We start from the raw sequence: 20,046 nt of genomic DNA, 5'->3' as shown, positions 1-20,046 counted from the left end.
CTCAGTTTTCACGCCTCGGCACATCTTAGTTGTCTGTGATTCTAAGTGGAGTCTGGAGGTTAAGTGGGTTTGTGGTAAGGAACGTGGAGCTATCATTCAAGACAACTCATGAACTCCAAAAGGGCATTCAGGCTACAGAGGTACAATGTTCCTTAAAGGGTTAGTTCACCCAAAAATTAAAATGATCTCAAAATTTAATCACCCTCATGCCATCCAAGATATGGATATCTTGCCTTCTGCTGAACACAAACAATGCTTTTTGAAGAATATATCAGCTCTGTAGGTCCATACAATGCAAGTGAATGGTGACCAGAACTCCAAATGCTCCAAAAAGGAGAAAGTCATTATAAAAGTAACCCATATGACTCCAGTGGTTAAATCCATATCGCATTTTCTTTTGACTTTCAGGAAAATCTCCTGTGATGCATGAACATAGACTGTTGGATATTGTTAAAAGACAAATTAAACTACAGAGTGTGAAAATTTACAGTGTGCGCAACTACTGGAATAAACAAGTATTGTAGATGGAAGGGAAATATGTTACTACGTTTTATTTCACATTTACACCACCATGTAAAACACACACATACAAAAATAAAGAGAATACAAAGATTACATTTCTAAGAATGTGGCACATGTGTCAAACTAGATTTTTTTTTAATTCCATTATCTTCATTGATTTTTGTTTGAAATTTACATAATCAAATATCAGCATTATATGTCAAGAAAAGTATCAAATTAAATAATAAATTATATTAACAAGTGGATCTCACAAATATAAATTCACCAGTATTATAATCATAAGTAATATCTGGCCATGTAAAGATCTTAAAACAAGACACAGCAACACTGTGAAGTGATGTGTTATTTTATTTCAAAGTAAGCACCTGGAGAGTTGGTTATATAACCTTTCAACAACTGTGAATTGTTGACAAAAAAAATTAATTGTTCCACATAATGAAACCATGACTGGCTTCTTAAGAAAAAAGCTAATCTTTGAGAGAAAGCTGAATTATGTCCTTTCCTGTAACAGTTACAGGATATCACGTCACTACTTTCAAAGAACACAACTTTGCATCCTTTCTTGGAATTTAGCTAAATTCAGAATTTTTGTTTCCATCCGATCATACTATTGAGTGATATTCAATAATGATATGACAAACTAAATCACCATTTACAAAGGAAAGGTATGGCAAAATCCATGAATAGTTAAAAAAAAAAAAAAAGACAGAACATTTTTCAGAGTGTTTACAATGCCCACAGGCAAAAGCTTTATTTGTTACCGTGTTCTATCTTGCAACTTTCATGGTGCCCTCAGTTTCACCAAGCCATTTTCTGCAATCCGAAAACCATTCAAAACACAGAGCGACCACAGATGCCCAAGATAACAATCTCAACTTATGACTAAAGTAAACCTTAGGCAACATTGTTTTAGTGAGCAACAGAACAAAAAGTACTGAGTATTAAATGCCAAAAGATAGCCTTGATGGTTTATTCCTCTCCATATTAGACTTATTTGAGGTTGGAGGGACGAGCTTCTTCAGCAGGCAAGACAGACTCATGATGCATTATAACATGTACATGCTGAGACACACAGTTCTGATACGGTGTTCTTTTGTCTCATATCAGGATCTGCTCAGAGTTGCCAGGAGTTCCTCTTTGCTCATCTGATAGCGGCTCTTCTTCCAGATGTCCCTAAGCTCTTGCAGAATAGTGCCAATCTCCTTACCCGAGGTAACACCCAGCTTGCGCAGGTCATGCCCACTGACTGGGAAGCGAGGGATGGACCACTTGCGTAGCTCATCCAAGAGTTCCTTTTCTCCCTGGTACTTCAGCAGCTCCAGTATTTTACTCTGGGTGTCCGGCTCTCGAGACTGCAAATTTCAGAAGAATTATATATTATACTCTCTAAAAAGCACATATACTAAAATAGTGGCTGTCAAGGATGGTTATTAGGGATTAAATGATTCCCTTAAATATATCAGTTCCATGGTTCCGCATCTCATGATTAACAACATCTCTGAAAATATACAGTGCATTAAGAAAGTATTCAGACCCCTTTGTTTTTTTTTTCATATTTTGCTGTATGCTAAATTTATTATATTTTTCACATCAACCTACACTCTATACGTTCTATATGCCAAGAACCCATGGTCAGTCTGCTTGAGCTCCAGATATCATGTGTGGAGATGGACGAAACTTGCAGAAGGACAACCATCATTGCAACACTCCGCCGATCTGGGCTTTATGGAAGAATGTCCAGGTGGAAGCCTCTCCTCAGTGCATGAAAGCAAAAAAGCACCTAAAAGACTCTCAGATTGTGAGAAACAAGATTCTCTGGTCTGATGAAATGAAGATTGAACTGTTTGTTCTCAATTCCAAGCGTCATGTCTGGAAGAAACCAGGCACCGCTGATCACTTGCACAATACCATCCCAATGATTAAGCATGGTGGTGGTAGCATCATGCTGTGGGGGTGTTTTTCAGCAGCAGGGACTGGTCAGAGTTGAAGGAAAGCTAAATGCAGCAAAATACAGAGATATCCTTAATGGAAACCTGGTCCAGAGCACTCAGGACCTTAGACTGGGCCAAAGGTTCACCTTCCAACAGGACAAGGCCCATTAGCTCAAGACAAATTTTATTTAGCATAAGGCTGCAACATAACAAAATGTAACAAAATTAAGGGGTCTGAATACTTTCCTAAATGCACTGTACATATTGTTATAGGTATCTGCCTTTTAAAAAACCTAATCGATGAACCCCTAAAAGCACTGTACAAAGAATTACTAAACCATAAGAAATTGCAACTAGTTCCGCTAATGTTATGTGCATGAAGTGGGTCCTTCAGTGTTTGGAAGGAAAAATATTTTAGTAAGATCAGAATTTCAATTAATTCCTTCTGAGTACACCAGCTGATCACTTGACATTTGTTTTTTGCTGAACATTAGAAAGGGGGCCAAGGAAATTAATTTACATACATCAATAATGAAATCTGTGTACAGTTTAATGCTGTCGTGTTCATCACGCCCCTTAACAAGGTCTCGTCTGTACTTGACCAGGAAGAGGCCCAGGTTTTTCTCTTCTCTGGAAAGCTTTAGTCGCAGATCCAGTCTCTCTACCTCATCCTGGCTTCGGAACAGAGCGGCCAGGATAGTCATGGGTTTAGGAGAGCTATCCTGAGCCCTCTGGCAGATCTGCTTCATCTCTCCAACATTGCCTTCTGCTGGAAGACCTGCATAAAGCACACAGCAAGATGTCAAGAAAGGTTTGTCAGAGTATTTACCTGTTTTGAAATTTCAACTTTTTATTGATATAGTTGAAGCCAGAAGTTTACATACATCTTAGCCAAATACATTTAAACTCCTGACATTTAATCGTAGAAAACTTTACCTGTCTTACCTGTCAGTTAGGATACTACTTTATGACTATGAAATGTCATAAATAATAGTAGAATAGTAGAGAGAATTATTTATTTCAGCTTTTATTTCTTTCATCACATTCCCAGTGGGTCAGAAGTTTACATCCACTTTGTTAGTATTTAGTAGCATTGCCTTTATATTGTTCAACTTGGGTCAAACCTTTTGGGTAGCCTTCCACAAGCTTCTCAAAAAAACTTCCTTGCTGATGTCTTGAGATTTTGCTTCAATATATCCACATAATTTTCCTTCCTCATGATGCCATCTATTTTGTGAAGTGCAGCAGTCCCTCCTGCAGCAAAGTACCCCCACAACATGATGCTGCCACTCCCATGCTTCAAGGTTGGGATGGTGTTCTTCAGGCTTGCAAGCCTCACCCTTTTTCCTCCAAAAATATTGATGGTCATTATGGCCAAACAGTTAAAAAAATTCTCCAAAAAGTAAGATCTTTGTCCCCATGTACAATTGAAAACAGTAGTATGGCTTTTTATGGTGGTTTTGGAGCAGTGGCTTCTTCCTTGCTGAGCAGCCTTTCAGGTTATGTCGATATAGGACTTGTTTTACTGTGGAGATAGATACTTGTCTACCCGTTTACCCCAGCATCTTCACAAGGTCCATTGCTGTTGTTTTAGGATTGATTTGCACTTTTCGCACCAAACTACATTAATCTCTAGGAGACTGAATGCATCTCCTTCCTGAGCAGTATGATGGCTGTGTGGTCCCATTAGGTTTATACTTGCATACTATTGATTGTACAGATGAACGTGGTACCTTCATGCATTTTGAATTTCTCCCAAGGATGAACCAGACTTGTGGAGGTCCTCAATTGTTTTTCTGAGGTCTTGTCTGATTTCTTTTGATTTTCCCATGATGTCAAGCAAAGAGGCAGCTAATTGGCTAAATGTCTTAAGGCTTTCCATAATTTTCTGGAATTTTCCAAGCTGCTTAAATGCACAGTTAAGTTGGTGTATGTACATTATTGACCCACTGGAATTGTGATATAGTCAATTAAAAGTGAAACAATCTGTCTGTTAACAATTTTTGGAAAAAATGACTTGTGTCATGCACAAAGTAGATGTCCTAAACAACTTTGCTTATATTAAATCTCTGGTATGGTTAACAAATTAGTTTTAATGACTTCAACTGAAGTGTATATAACCTTCTGACTTCAAATGTACAAGATGAATACACATTGTTTTTGAGTTTTCAGTCAAAAGTTTTGAGTTCTTGTATCTCACCTATGTACTGGGCCAGACCCAGCTCATAGATGAGCTCAAGAAGGTGACCAGCATGGTTTCCAACAAGCATCTTCTTCAGTTCCACCCAAATCCTCTCTCCTGAGATTCCTGCCAATCCCTTAGCATTTTCTCGGATTGCATCCAGAGTCTCAGGTTCATGTTGTTCTGGCTCAGTTGACACTCGCCCATAGAATCTACAGCCAGAGCGTTAAGACCGAAAAAACAAAACAACAGAAAGATAAACCACATGAGCCAAAGAGATTCATCCAAATTTTATTTATTCGCCCATACCTGTATGTCTTCTTTCTTCTGTGGAACACAAAAGTAGATATTTTGAAGATCTCTTTTCCATATAATGAAAGTATATACAATAGTGGCCAAGGACTGTTCTTTTTGAAGCCTGGAAGCTTGTGGTCACATTATGTTTTTATTATTTGGAAAAGAGCAGCATCAACATTCTTCAAAATGTCTCCTTTCATGCTCCACAGAAGAAATGTAATTCATACAGGACTAAAAAGGACTACAAAGAACTACTCCTTTAAAAGAAACAAACTAAAAAAAAACACTCCTATAAAACATACACACTAATTAAAGACTGACAGTGTTGCTTCTGTATTAGAACTGTATTTTCTTACATCTGTGAACTGTAAATCATGTTGGCTAAAGAGTAAAAAATAAAATACCTGAAATATCTCAAAATTCGAAGAAAGTCCTCCTGGATCCGTAGTGAAGCACTGCCAACAAACCTTACTTTCCTGCTTTTAAGATCCTCATATCCTTGGAAATAATCATACAAAGTCCCATCCAGCCCTGAAATTACATCACACAATTGTTAATCATTCCAAGTTCAAGCTAACATAAAATAATAATAAATGTTAATAATAATAATAATAATAAATAAATAAAAGGAATAGTTCACCCAAAAATAAGACAATTCTGTCTTATGGTGTTTTTGTCCTCTTTTGTCCAAGCTTGGCAGACAGGAGTCACCATTGACCTTCATTATATGGCAAATAAGACATTGATTTAACCGCTGAAGTCAGATTACTTTTATGTTTCCTTTCTTTTTTGATTTTTGAAACTAGAAAGGTCTGGCCACCATTCATTAGCATTGTACGGAACTACAGAGCTGAGATATTCTTCTAAAACTCTTTGTGTTAAGCAGAAGAAAGAAAGTTACATACATCTGGGATGCCATGAGGGTGAATAAATGATGAGAGAATTTTCATTTTTGGGTGAATTATCTCTTTAAAACTATCTTATGGATTACCTAGGAACATGGAATTGATGGTGAGGTCTCTACGTTCTGCATCTTTCTGCCAGTCAGTGGTAAACTCTACCTCTGCGTGCCGCCCATCGGTCTGTACATCCACTCGCAAAGTGGTCACCTCAAAGTTCTCATTATGAAGCTACAAAATCGAAGTACAAGCTCAGTCATACAGCAAGGGAGTTCAGTTCAGGATTCTAGCCTTAAATAAAATAGATGGAATAAAATAAAATAAATAAAAAAAATAACCTTTTCTATTAACGTATATAAAGTATATAAAAATATATATTTTTTCATATTAATGGGCAAAACCTTGATTGATCAGGGTCAGGATTCAGGACAGCATCAGGATTATGTTGATGATTACACATACTAAGTTTGTAAAAAAAAAAATCTTGAAACCAACTAGATCCACCTTACCCTGGTGGTGATGGTTCCATGTTTCTCCCCTTTGTTGTTTATCATCCTGACTCCCGCTGCCTGGAACATGTTCTTCATTTCCTCTGGTGTGGCTGTGGTGGCAAAATCCACATCTTCAGGCTGTTTTCCTGACAGAAGATCCCGTACTGCACCTCCGGCAATCCTCAGCTCAAACTGGTTCTTTTCGAATATTTCTGGCATTGCCATAAAAAGGATTAAAATCAACAAGACACAACAGACAAACGCATTCCAGATACCATCTAAAATCTTAATAGAGTACAATTTTGATTTGTTTAGCACTTATTGGTCACTGTATAATTCCCATAATACTTCCATTTGTGGTATTTTGATGGCTTAACTATTACTCTAAACTAAAATGCTGACTGGGTTGACTAGTAATATAAAATGAGTAGATAAACCAAATTTTTTCAATGGTAGCTTAATGACTGTACATCAAACGACGATGGAATTACCACCTAATGCCCTCAGTGCACCATTTTCAAGACCACTACTTTTTCAAAGTGTTATAAACCATTTTGTACCCACTGTTTATAAAGGTTGTCTGGAACGCTTTAAAAGGGGAACACACCTGCTAGACCAACCAGTCCGTCAGTAAATAAAGACTTGAACTCTTTTGTTTTCAGCTGCATTGTGAAAAGCGATCTGTGACTCCACGTGAGAAGAATCTGTCTGATCAGCACTGGGCGCTGAAGAATTCTCGCCAACATCTGTATTGCTACAGACAACAACGAGGGGGGGTTAGTGTTCAATTTATATTTCCCACACCACATAGTTCATGGTAAACCGTGGATAACCATGTATGATCGATTAGTTTATTTCTAATCACTTGAAGTGACTCTTTGAGGCTATTCTACAAGGTGGCAAGCACAAAAAGTATAATATCAGCAAAGTGGTAACCTGGGTGAGGTTTTAAAGGCAGTTACTAAAAAAGCACATGCAGTTATTTCATATAAGATCAAATATTGTGTATTTATTCACCTGGAGAAACAGATAAACGTTACTTAACCACATCGGTAGTTTCCATCACACCGCGTGCAGCCATGACAGACATCGCAGCAGAGGGCGTGACCAGGCTACGCACTGCGTATCCGGGATGCATACGTAATGAGCAAGAACAGCCAATGAAGATACCTTACGAGTTTATCGCTGCCTAAGGGGCCGTTCACACCGAATTTATTTTGCGTCCGCTAGATATCCGTTTTTCCTGATGTGTTTTTTGTTTTGCTTTTTATAATCTTGTGCCACATTTTTAGACCCCAGTTCTAATTCAAATATTAAAAAACCGTCTTGAGAAACCTGCTTTCTGCACTATTTGTAACCTATTAGGGCAAGAATATCCTATGAGTGAACAGCCCCTAACACGCTGTATTAGGAACGCCCATTTTTGTATATTTATCTAGCTTTAGCTAATTTAATCGGGCAGAAAAATGACTGCGAAGGGTTGAGACAATGGATAATGCGGTACTATGATAAAACAAAACACTAGGGTTGATTGCATCAAATCGTAAATATATAAACGTAAAAGTTTGTTGACTTTTTAAGTAACCGCCCATTTAAACACAAATGGTATCGCGAGAGTGAGAAAGTGAGCATGCAACTGCATGCAATGTCAGTTGCAGGGATCGGTCATTTAATGGCTAAAGTGGAGATCGCCCCTCTGAGATCCTTGGATGATTTCTGTCCAGGCTCAGAGCGCTTTGCTAAACCAGATACACGAGATTTGGCCAAATGGAACAACAGAGTGGTCAGCAACCTCCTGTACTATCAAACAAATTATCTGGTGATGGCAATCATCGTTTTCTTGATTGTAGGGTAAGTCCGTCCCATGTTATATCAGCAGACTGTCTTGTCTTAAATTGATCATGCATGTGGGTTTTAAATGCACGTAAATGTCTGATAGTACGCTTTAAAATAGTACCCTATTTCTTACATGTTTTGCGCATGAACATCGGATTACAGGAAGTATCGCGATACTTTTGTAACGCAAAAATTAATGTCTTTTAAAATGCGCATCATGATGTTCTCAACACTCTATAAAATCACTTTTACATAGCCAGAAAGACAGGCGCCTTGTTATCTGAGGTAATGATTTCGATGCAGATAATAAATAGATTGTTCTAATAACGTTAACCCAAATTACTGTTTTGGACAAGGTACCTGAATATGGGATTCACTCAGTGCATATACAGGCCTATATCACCATCTGATGTACCATGTTACATTTGCAAGGGAATTGAAATATAGTATCCTTCAAATACTGTCTGTATCGTGTTCTTATTATCCATGACTTGAAGCATTTATGCGATAAACTGTATTTTTCTATTAAATATGGAATGGAACAGAATGGAGCTGAAGGCCAGTCTGATGTCTTGGGAATTTGGTTTGGCTCTACTGTTATAGCCAGTTGCTAAGACTGAACAATATTTAAAGGGACAGTAACTATGAGCAATGGTCTGCAGCAGTATGTAGTATACTGAATACATCACTCATGTGTTGTATAGTTGGATATGACTTATTTTCAGATCATTTAAAATCAGTACTTCTGGAAAAAAAAATCATATTTTATCAACAATATTTGATTGTGTTTACACTTTATAACCGCTAGATGTCACTATTAACAAGCTTTTGGTCTCATAAAGCTAGATGTAATGATGTGTCTGAAGCTGACATGCAGCCCAGTGAAGTTAATGACTTGACAGACAAGTTTTTAGAATTTTGTAGGTACCTTTTAAGGAAACTGCCTTTCAGTGTATCATAAAATCACATCTTCTTTTTTTATCCCCTTTTCTCCCAATTTGGAATGCCCAATTCCCACTACTTATTAGGTCCTCGTAGTGGCACGGTTACCTCAATCTGGGTGGAGGAGGACGAGTCTTAGTTGCCTCAGCTTCTGAGACCGCCAATCTGCACATCTTGTCATGTGGCTCATTGTGCATGACACCACGGAGACTCCCAGCATGTGGAGGCTTATGCTACTCTCCTCGATCCATTCACATCTTACCACTCGCCCCATTGAGAGCGAGAACCACTAATCGCAAACACAAGGAGGTTACCTCTTGTGACTCTACCCTCCCTAGGAATCGGGCCAATTTTGTTGCTTAGGAGACCTGGCTGGAGTCACTCAGCACACCCTGGATTCGAACTCATGACTCCAGGGGTGGTAGTCAGCGTCAATATTCGCTGAGCTACCTAGGCCCTAATAAAATCACATCTGATAATCTAGAACAATTTAGGTGACCGAGATAAAGTGCAAATTTAACTATGCTTCTTTCTTAGAGGAAAAACATTTATGTTTATAAACTTAATTATTTACATTTCAGAGGCCTTTTTTTTTTTTTAAATACTGCCCATCCACACACACAGGATTGTGTTATAGGTAGCAAAGGATAGCTGACATCTATGCCTTCAAAAAGCCTCCAAATGGAGGCATCTGGACAGAATGTTACATAGACATAGGATTGCCTTTCCACTACCTCCATAAACTCCATGTAAATGCACAATTTCTCAGGTTTAGGACACGGCCAAGTCTAGTCACCATGATTTTAACCTCAATATCTTCCTGTCACATCAATACCTCTGTCCACAGGTTCATGAACCCTGTGAGAATGTTCTCAGGTGCCGCAGTCATTGCTTCAGTTTTCATTAGCTCCATGTGGGCCGGAGAGAACAAGGCCATGATCAAGAAGTTCAAAAAGGAGAACCCAACCTTGTTTGTTTTCCTGGTCATGGTTGTGAGTTTCCTCCTGATGTCACTCTTTGGTGGAGTCATGGTACTGCTGATGGGAATCAAGCTGCCACTTCTCTGTAAGTTTCTTAAGAAATCTGTTATCATCTTTATATGCTTTCCATCAGTACCAGTATGTTTTCATTAGATGTAATGTATTAGAATGCAATCTAATTGAAAAATCTTGTGTGGCTTGGAGGAAATAAATAGATCTCATTGTATAAACTTGTGTGGCATGGAAGAAAATAATGCAAGACATAACAGTTACTTAAAGGGATATTTCACCCCAAAATTTAAATTCTCTCATCATTTACTCACTCTCATGCCATCCCAGATGTGTATGACTTTCTTTCTTCTGCTGAACACAAACAAAGATTTTTAAATGAATATCTCAGCTCTGTAGGTCCATACAATGCAAGTGAATGGTAATCAGGTCTTTGAAGCTCCAAAAAGCAGATACAGTCAGTATAAACATAATTCATCAGACTCCAGTGGTTTAATCAGTGACTTCTGAAGTGATCCAGTTGGTTTGGGTGAGAACAAAATGTAACTACGTTTTCATTGTACATCTTGACAGCAGATTATTGCACCATCTAGCACTCTGCATGCGTCAAGCACTAGGAAATGTAATCTAGCTTGACATCACGATCATGCATAGAGACTATAATGACAAAATGTTAAGTGAAATGAAGTTATATTTTGGTCTGTTCTCACCCAAAACCAACTGGATTACATTGATTCTACCACTGGAGTCTTATGGATTAATTTAATGCTGACTTCATCTCCTTTCTGGAGCTTCAAATTTCTGGTCACCATTCACTTGCATTGTATAGACCTACAGGGCAGAGATATTCTTCATTAATCTTCTTTGATATTCTTTGAGTTCAGCAGTCATGCACACAAAAAAAAGTAAGTCATGCACATCTTAGATGGCATGAGGGTGAGTACATTATGAGAATTGTCTTTTTGGGTGTGAACTATCCCTATAAAGCAGATACTATGTCATTTCAAAACTTGATATTTGATCATTTTCAAAATATCTGATAATGACCTGATGACTGTCAATTATTAGATGGCTACTTGCCAAATGAGTAAATAAATGGATTAAAAACTGACGTGAGTTTAAATAATTGAATTCTGTGAGGAGAACAAGACTGCTGATTGATACACAAAGCTAGCTGCGATATAGGAAATCGGTTCAACAGTCAATTATACAGTACAGCAGTGATTATACAAAACATTTGATTGCAGAAACCACTCTTGATCAATTTGAATCAGATATTCCAGAGAGTTGTGTGATCATTTAATTTAGTAGGGTTTTCACACTGGAGGTACACCAAAATATTGTTTTTACAGATTAATCATGTCGATAGTTGTCTTTTGAACTATCATAATCAACAAAAACAGATTTATTTTTTAATTTTTTAAAAAAATGTTTTGGTATATTTATTTCTCCGTGTTACACTGTGGTCAGCCCTAGAGGATTCTACCGTTCCTATAACAGCGCCATAGATTAAATAAAAACAATCACTGACACCTGGTAGAAATTTACTATATCTATTTTGTTCATCATTGACAATATTCATCCATTTTATGATTAGCTAATTATTTTGATTGGCTAATCAAGTGTTCTAAATTAAAGCGAGGACATGCAAAGTATAAAGAAATGTGCTCCATCAGCACATGCATCGTGTCTCTGACCACAAAAAACACTTTATCTGGGCAATATATATAGGCTATAAAAAGCTTATCTTGGTGAATAATTGTGTACATTTAGAACATTGTACCAGAGCCAAGTTTCTGTCATTTGAAATTAATTCCCTGGTATGTATTGGGGTTTTTGTAGTTAAATGTCCCGTGTTACACTGTAAAAACTCAATATACAACTCGTATATCATGTTTTTGTTGGCTGAACTTGTTATATGTTATCAAACTTAAAAAAAAAAAAAGTGTCAGTTGAACTTAGAAATATTAACCCTTGTGCATCAATTAAAAAAAGTTACACATAGGTTCATTATGGACAAAAATGGCCATGTCCAAAAACTGTCATAAAAATATTATAGATTTATATTTTTTTCCACTTTCACTGACATAATTTTTTTAACCAGCATCAGCTCTAATCATAATGACCAAACATTCATTCATTTTTAGAATTTTAACCCTTTAAACGCTGGTTTGTTTACATAATGCCACTGTTGTTTTTTTAGGAAAAAATGAAAAATAGTAATTATTTTCAATTTAATAGATGCTAAGCAGAATTTTTTTTCTTTGATTATTAGAGCCTCGGATATGTCAATGATTAACAACAACATTCATTTTGATGCTTTCATATTTTTTATGCAGTATCAGATTTAAAAAAAAAAAGCTACCACTCAGGTCCATAATGGACAAAAATGGCCATGTCAAAAAAAGTGTCATAAAAATATTATAGAATAATATTTTTTTCTACTTTCACTGACTTACATTTTAACCAGCATCAGTTCTAATCATAATGACCAAACATTCATTTATTTTCAGAATTTTAACACTTTAAACGCCGGTTTGTTTACATAATGCCACTGTTGTTTTTTTATAAAAAATATAATAATTATAATTATTTTCAATTTAATAAATGCTAAACAGAATTTTTTTTATTTTTATTATTAGAGCCTCAGACACATACAAACCACACTCTGAAATCCATACCAACACACTCACACAATTATATATTCATAATGTATCTAATTGGTTCTATAATATGCATAAGCCAAAAACAGCAGAAAACAACAACAAAAGCGATGATATGCCAAACCTGAAAAAATGGCACGATCTGGTAAAAAATATTTAAAATGTACATTTTGATGCCTTGCCAACATAATGAAAGCATGTTAAACAAGATTGCATAATTTTATAGTTAAATGGCACTGGGATTAAAAATCGCAGTTTTAATGGGTTTCAATGTGCCATTTTTGTCCAAAAGACGCTAAGAGGGAGTATTTTGTGTAACTAGTGCAAAAAATATTTTTTTAAAGAAAATAGGGTGAAATATTAAAATTCCAATAAAAATTCACACCTGTGGAAAATTTTATGCAGTTAGCATTAACACAGACAAAGTTATCAAAAAACAAAACTGAAAAAGCCAAAAATGTCCACAAGGATGCACAAGGGTTAATCAGTGTAACTGCTGAGTGCACGTCTTTGAGGAGTGTAAATGTATAAAATTATTATATTACATTTGAGATTGAGATATTATTTGTATGTAATCAACTATTTTGTAATACTCTTGTTTTATTTTAAGCAATTTGTAATATAATTGTCCATAAATGTTCAGTTTTTTTTTTCCTCTTCTGGATGAACAGATATTGAATGCATTATGTCTTTAAATTATGCAACCGCCTCCACATACTCTCTCTTATGCTGTGGCTTAATTAAAGGTGCACCAAATTTTTTTCAAACCATTTTTTCTGGATATTATTGTTATTTTGGTTTAACAATAAACTGCATCTGGGATTTTATAAATTTTGGATTCTTGTAGCCTCTGTGTCTTTGTCATATTAATGTTAGACTATGACATTTTTTGTAACATTTCTTAAATTGTTTTTATAAGCTATCGGTTGATTAATTAATTATCGGCCATTTCCACCACCTTAGTTATCGGTATTGAAAAAAATCCACAGTCAACCAGTTCAAACTAACTAAGTGCTTGAAATAAAGTAAAGCATGAAGCATCTGTACATCTAAAGTGCTTTGTCATTTTACATTTCAGTGATCTTTGCGCATGCATCACTTCGACTGCGCAACATTAAAAACAAACTGGAGAATAAGATGGAGAGTGCGGGACTCAAGAAATCACCCATGGGCATCATACTTGAAGCACTGGGCCAACAAGAAGAGAATCTCAGTAAAATTCAAGGCTTTCTAGAGAGCAAACTCAATCAATAAAGATTGCCTTTCTGAGGTTGTCAACAAAGAAATGAAGGAACTTTTTACCCACTATTTGTGAAATACACTCCTATTTTTCCAAAATATATTTTGAGCTTGATTGGCAAAACAAACAGTATTTTTCTCAATGTATATTTTCTGTAATAGGCTGGAAAATATTTTTTTGCACAATGTTTTACAGTGTTATGAAACATATGTTTACATCTCAAGTCTTGTAATTGATCTAACTTGGTGGATACTTCTCAAAATATAATTTTGCACATTGAAAAAAAATCTGATTTTGGTTTAGGTGCAGCACTACCTCACAAGTGATGTTTTTTCTTTCGAATGTAGAAGAACATGGTGTCATGCGTTTAAGTTTCAAGTGTTATGTTAGTATTCTTCTGTACATTTATCAAATCCAAGTTAGCAGGAATTCAAACTTATAAGATGTGGAAAAACGTGAGAAAGTCATAGCAGGTGTTCCAGATGTATATTTTCATTAGGTATGTAAAGCTTTTTTAAGTGTTCAAGCTTAAAGTAGCCCTATCAAGTGATTTTAATAAGGAAAATGTAAAACATTTTACCAAATAATTTGGGAAAATTAGCTTTAGCAAAGGTGAGTAGCTAATATCCCTGAATATGAGTAGCTAATACCCTGAATATGACAAAAAAATGTAATCAGTTTATGATATCGGTTGCAAAACAATGTGCAGATCACAGAGTGATTCTACCAAAGAAAGTGTTTACATTATGCTTTAATTTTAATTATCCCTGATTTTGATTGAATTTGGATGGCTTTATTGTGGACAGACAATAAATCTTCTGGTACTACTTAGGCATCAGAAATGTGAACAATGCTCATCGTAATCTGAACAGATTCTATATCATGGTTATATTACCTTGAGGTCAAATAACACTCTAAATAATGCTGGGTGAAAAATAACCCAAATATGGGACAGAACACACGTTGGGCTAAACTAACAAGTTGGGTTGTTAATTTTAACCCAGCAAATGGGGTATTTATTAAACTCAAATAAAGGTTAATTTTTACAGGAATGCTGGGTTAATTTGATCTCATAAGTGGATTCATATTTTCAGATTGTTTTATCCTTTAAAAATATTGTAAAATAAACCACACCATAAACAAATGTGTAAAAATGGTAGTTCCTTTATTTTTGGATGAATATACATTGAATAAGTACATTTTAAACTATTTTACAAACGTTTTAAAAAAACAGAATGTAGAGCAATAAAGTAACATTTATAATTAATGTTAAATACTCTAGGCATTAAACACCCATTGTATTATTAAAGGGATTGTTTAAAAATTAAAAATCTCTCATTTACTCACCATCATCCAAGATGTGTATACCTTTCTTATGCTTCTGAAATTATTTGTTTTTGTTCAGAAAATCTCAGCTCTGTTGGACCATTATATACAAGTGAATAGTGGCCAGAACTTTGAAGCTCTAAAAAGTACATAAGGGCAGCATGAAAGTAATCCATAAGACTTCAGTTGTGAGCATGTCTTCAAAAGTAATATGATAGATGTGGGTGAGAAACAGATCAATATCTAAGTCCTTCTTACAATAAATCTCACCCTTTCACATCTGAAAGAAAATCTATACAGGTGCCACATGTGACTTTTAGATATGAACGTGAAGATTTATAGTAAAACAAAAGGACTTAAATACTGATGTTTCTCACTTTCACAGTCGTTTAACCACAGAACAATATGGATGACTTTTTTGCTGCATTTATGTGCTGTTTGGAGCTTCAATGTTCAGTTGCATTGTATGGACCTACAGAGCTGAGATATTCTTCTAAAAATGTGTGTTCTGCACAAGAAATGTGAGTCATGCACATCTGAGATGGCATGTGGGTGAGTAAATGATGAGAGTATTTTCATTTTAGGTTGAACTATTCCTTTAAATTCAAGTCGTCATTTTTATTTGTATAGCGCTTTTCACAACACACATCTTTTCAACCCAGCTTAACAGAAAATCATGCATTAACAGAAAATTGCTATTAACTGTAATTAGCTATGAAGTCTTAATCATCATTGTGTAGTTTTATTAAATATTATTGTACATTGTATATAAAAATAAATAATTATATCACAATTGTATTTAGAACCCCAGTGAGCAAGCTCAAGGTGACTGTGGCAAAGAACACAAAACTTAATAAAGTGTTGGTTAATGAGGAAAATAACATTGGGAGAAACCAGGCTCACTGTGGGGGACTGTTGCCCTCTGGCTAACAGAGCATGTGAACGGAGTGGAGAGCACCTTTTTGAAGATTCTGCTCTGCTCTCTCAGGCCGCTCAGTGGCGCTCGCTCAACCCAGAATGCGCTTCATGATCTGCTGGTTTAGAAATCTGCTAAATAAGCAATAGGCCTGAGGTTAAGGAGCTCTAACATTTTTTTAGTGAAGTTGTAAACCTTATTACCTCAATAAATGCAAAGTATTAATCAAAGTTCAGAACGAAGAAATCGAAAGGGTGTGTGGAGAGACCATGAGAATTAGCAAATATTCATTTTGGAATCGTAGGCGTCACATTGCAGAGAGCACCAGGATGTGCTATGGGATGTAGTGCTTGTAGAACTGAAACTTTTTAAGGCACTATTTGAAGATGTTCAATGATATATGTGCTAACAGAGAAATATTTGACTGATTACAAATGATAACTGGTAGACCAGATGTCTTACAGCAGTTGTAAACCAGTTCAAAATAAACAGTGAGATTTTATATAAAAAAAACACAACAATACAATCACATAATTTCAGATGTGTAGGTTACTAATCATTTGATAAATGTCGGCATATAGTATTTCACCCAGAGGGGCACCTCAGCACATGTGGGCAAAGGGGCGTTTGCTTGGGCCACTGAAGCTACCCCCTGTGTGCATGTTTGGAACCAAGTATACTACAGAGAAATTTCATGTCGGAGAGGGATTTGAGCGAACCCTATTTTACCCTATTTGGGCCATGAGCATATGAGCATAGAGCAGGATACATGCTCGGTTCCATTTATGTTATTCAATAGTTTTGATTACTGCTATTCTAAAATGTGGGGGAAAATTATAATAAAGAATGAGTATGTGTTTCAAAACTTTTGACCGGTAGTGTATACAAGGAGAAAAGCAGAGGCCCTAAAACTGATCCCTGTGGCACTCCATACTTGATTTGACAATTCCTCCTTTACACAGACAAAATGGTAGCGGTCTGCTAAATAGGGCCTTGACCATGCAAATGCAAGTCCACAAATGCCAACATAATTCTCAAGACTATTCAAGGGAATGTTGTGATCTATGGTGTCAGAGGCAGCACTAAGATCTAAAAGCACTAGAAGAGAAATGCAGCCATGATCAGATGATACGAGCAAGTCATTTGTAGCTCTGATAAGTGCAGACTCTGTACTGTGATGGGACATAAATCCTGACTGAAATTGTTCATATATACTATTTTTCTGTGGAAAAGAACATAGTTGTGAGGACACAACTTTTTCTAGTATTTTCGACATAAACAGGAGATTTGAAGTCGGTCTATAATTAGCCAATTCTCCAAGATCAAGCTGTGGCTTCTTAAGCGGTTTGAAAACTGCCATTTTAAAGTTTCTTGGGACATGTCCTAAGGATAGCGAGGAGTTAATAATATTAAGAAGAGGTTCTGAGATTACAGGGAATATCTTTAGTTGGTATTGGATCTAACATACATGTTGTGTCTTCTGATGTTTCGATAAGTTTTGTTAGAAAGGAAAATTATTAGATACTGTTTTCTGAGGTACTGTGACAGACATTTGCATAATTCCAATTTTTTTTCTAATTATTTCAATTTTATCAGTAATGACATTTATGAAGTCATTACTATTGTGCTGTGATGGAATATCTGGTTCATTCAAGGCTTTATTCCCAACCAATTTAGCCACAGTACTGAATAAACACCTAGGATTTTTGTGGTTGTTTTTTATGAGTTTGCTAAAATATGCTGACTTTTCAAATTTTTAGTGCCTGTCTGTAGCTACAGACACTATCCTTCCATGCACCGCGAAATACCTCTTATTTTGTATTCTTACACTTGCGCTCCATTTTCAGAGCTGCTCAAGTGTGTGATCATTGTACCATTTTCTTTAATCGAAGGAGGCGACACTATCAAGAGTGCTAGTGAAAACTGTATTTATATTTTCTGATATTACATCAAGTTCTTCTAGACTTTTTGGCTTACTGAGTATATGAGATACATCTGGAAGATTATTAGTGAAGCTATCTTTAGTGGTCGAAAGAATAGTTATACCTAAACAATAGCGTGGTGTAGACTGAGTGGCATTAAATGATCGCAGCATACTAGAGACGAGGTAATGATCTGAGATGTCATCGCTCTGCGGCAGAATTTCTATAGTATCAATGAAAACTCCATATTACAGAATTAAATCTAGCGTATGATTATGGCAATGAGTTGGTCCTGTAATATTTTGTCTGACTCCAAGAGAGTTTAGAATATCGATACATGCTAATCCCAATGTGTCATTTTCATTATCAATGTTAATGCTGAAGTCACCAACGATTAAAGTTCTATCCACAGTAGCTACTAGATCTGCTTCACCAAGGAAATCAGAATAGGGCCAGGATGATCTATATACTGTATCAGATTTTGTTCATTGTATCTGATGGTGTCACATGAAGCATTATTAGTTCAAAATACTTAAACTTACAGTGGATATAAAAATATTATATAACTATAATGTGAACAATTCAATTGAAAAACAAACTGAAATCTTTGTGGTGGAAAAATTAAAAACTTTACAATAACCTGGTTGCATGAGTGTGCACACCCTCTTATAACTGGGGATGTGGCTGTGTTCAGAATTAACCAGTCACATTCAAACTCATGTTAAATAAAAGTCATTACACACCTGCCATCATTTAAAGTGACTCTGATTAATCACAAATAAAGTTCAGCTGTTCTAGTAGGATTTTATTGACATGTTCTTAGTTGCATCTCAGAGCAAAAGCCATGGTCAGCAGAGAAATGTGGGAAAATGTGTTATGGTCTGATGAAACCAAGGTTGAACTTTTTGGTCATAATTCCAAAAGGTATGTTTAACGCAAAAACAACACTGCACATCACCCAAAGAACACCATAACCACAGTGAAGCATGGTGGTGGAGCATCATACTTTGGGGCTGTTTTTCTTCAGCTGGAACTGGGTCTTTAGTCAGAGTGGAGGGAATTATGAACAGTTCCAAATACCAGGCAATTTTGGCACAAAACCTTCAGTTGTTCATTATAAAGCACACATCTAAATCCACAAAAGCATGGCTTCACCAGAAAAAAATTTATGTTTTGGAATGGCCCAGCCAGAGCCCAGACCTGAATCCAATTGAACATCTGTGGGGTGATCTGAAGAGGGCTGTGGGCAAAGATTGCCACATCAAGATGTGCCATGCTAATAGACTCCTACCCATAAAGACTGAGTGCTGTAATATAATCAAAAGGTTCTTCAACAAAGTATTAGTTTACGGGTGTGCACACTTATGCAACCAGGTTATTGTGATTTATTTTTTTTCCTTTAAAGATTTCAGTTTGATTTTCAATTGAATTGTTCACATTATAGGTCACATTAAAGGTGGAAAAACTGACATGATTTATCTTTGTCTCATTCTTTTACATCACAAGAACCTGGCATTTTAACAGGGGTGTGTAGAATTTTTATATTCATTGTATAGCCTGTCCTCCGGGTAACACCAAAAATGTAACTGTAAATTGCACCAACACCTCTTCCTCGAACCATCAGACGATGCTCATGTTTACAACGATAAACTGGGGGAGAATATTTATTTAAACAAATATATTCATCTTAAGCCAGGTTTCAGTCAAACAGAGTGCATCCAACTATGATCTGTAATAATTTTAGTCACAATTAGTGCTTTGGTTGAAAGAGATCTAATGTTTAGTAGCCCTACCTTTTATATGATGTTTTTCTTCAATTTTTTATTTTATTTTCAAGTATTACCGTAATACACATTTTTCAAAATGATTTAGGGAGGGGTTTATGTTTGG

General features: G+C 36.0%; 2 protein-coding genes across 2 annotated transcripts; one reads left to right on the top strand and one right to left on the bottom strand.

Annotated features, from left to right (window-relative positions):
* Positions 1-518: 518 nt before the first annotated feature.
* LOC127647039 (CCA tRNA nucleotidyltransferase 1, mitochondrial-like) lies at positions 519-7,428 on the bottom strand. Its single transcript, XM_052131100.1, has 8 exons — positions 7,340-7,428; positions 6,930-7,076; positions 6,341-6,534; positions 5,924-6,062; positions 5,337-5,463; positions 4,654-4,847; positions 2,978-3,231; positions 519-1,874 (listed from the first exon to the last, which is right to left on the bottom strand). The coding sequence occupies exons 2-8, from the start codon at positions 7,066-7,068 to the stop codon at positions 1,626-1,628; spliced, it is 1,296 nt and encodes a 431-aa protein (XP_051987060.1). The 5' UTR covers positions 7,069-7,076; positions 7,340-7,428; the 3' UTR covers positions 519-1,625.
* Positions 7,429-7,920: 492 nt separating this feature from the next.
* On the top strand, positions 7,921-15,116 carry LOC127647040 (PRA1 family protein 3-like). Its single transcript, XM_052131102.1, has 3 exons — positions 7,921-8,173; positions 9,948-10,165; positions 13,831-15,116. The coding sequence occupies exons 1-3, from the start codon at positions 7,953-7,955 to the stop codon at positions 14,004-14,006; spliced, it is 615 nt and encodes a 204-aa protein (XP_051987062.1). The 5' UTR covers positions 7,921-7,952; the 3' UTR covers positions 14,007-15,116.
* The last annotated feature ends 4,930 nt before the right edge of the window (positions 15,117-20,046 follow it).

This window comes from Xyrauchen texanus, chromosome 7, assembly GCF_025860055.1.
Source record: "Xyrauchen texanus isolate HMW12.3.18 chromosome 7, RBS_HiC_50CHRs, whole genome shotgun sequence".
NCBI classification, from domain to species: Eukaryota; Metazoa; Chordata; class Actinopteri; order Cypriniformes; family Catostomidae; genus Xyrauchen; species Xyrauchen texanus.
This window is presented reverse-complemented; position numbering and strand designations above follow the sequence as displayed.

Bases quoted from the DNA above. Each gene is read 5' to 3' on its own strand.
- LOC127647039 (XM_052131100.1), bottom strand. From the start codon at position 7,068: ATGTTGGCGAGAATTCTTCAGCGCCCAGTGCTGATCAGACAGATTCTT. The intron at 6,063-6,340 runs GTAAGGTGGATC...TCGATTTTGTAG, and splicing joins ATGGAACCATCACCACCAGG to CTTCATAATGAGAACTTTGA. The intron at 1,875-2,977 runs GTATGTAAATTA...TGAAATTTGCAG, and splicing joins ACACAGATTTCATTATTGAT to TCTCGAGAGCCGGACACCCA.
- LOC127647040 (XM_052131102.1), top strand. From the start codon at position 7,953: ATGCAACTGCATGCAATGTCAGTTGCAGGGATCGGTCATTTAATGGCT. The intron at 8,174-9,947 runs GTAAGTCCGTCC...CTCTGTCCACAG, and splicing joins ATCGTTTTCTTGATTGTAGG to GTTCATGAACCCTGTGAGAA. The intron at 10,166-13,830 runs GTAAGTTTCTTA...TTTACATTTCAG, and splicing joins AATCAAGCTGCCACTTCTCT to TGATCTTTGCGCATGCATCA.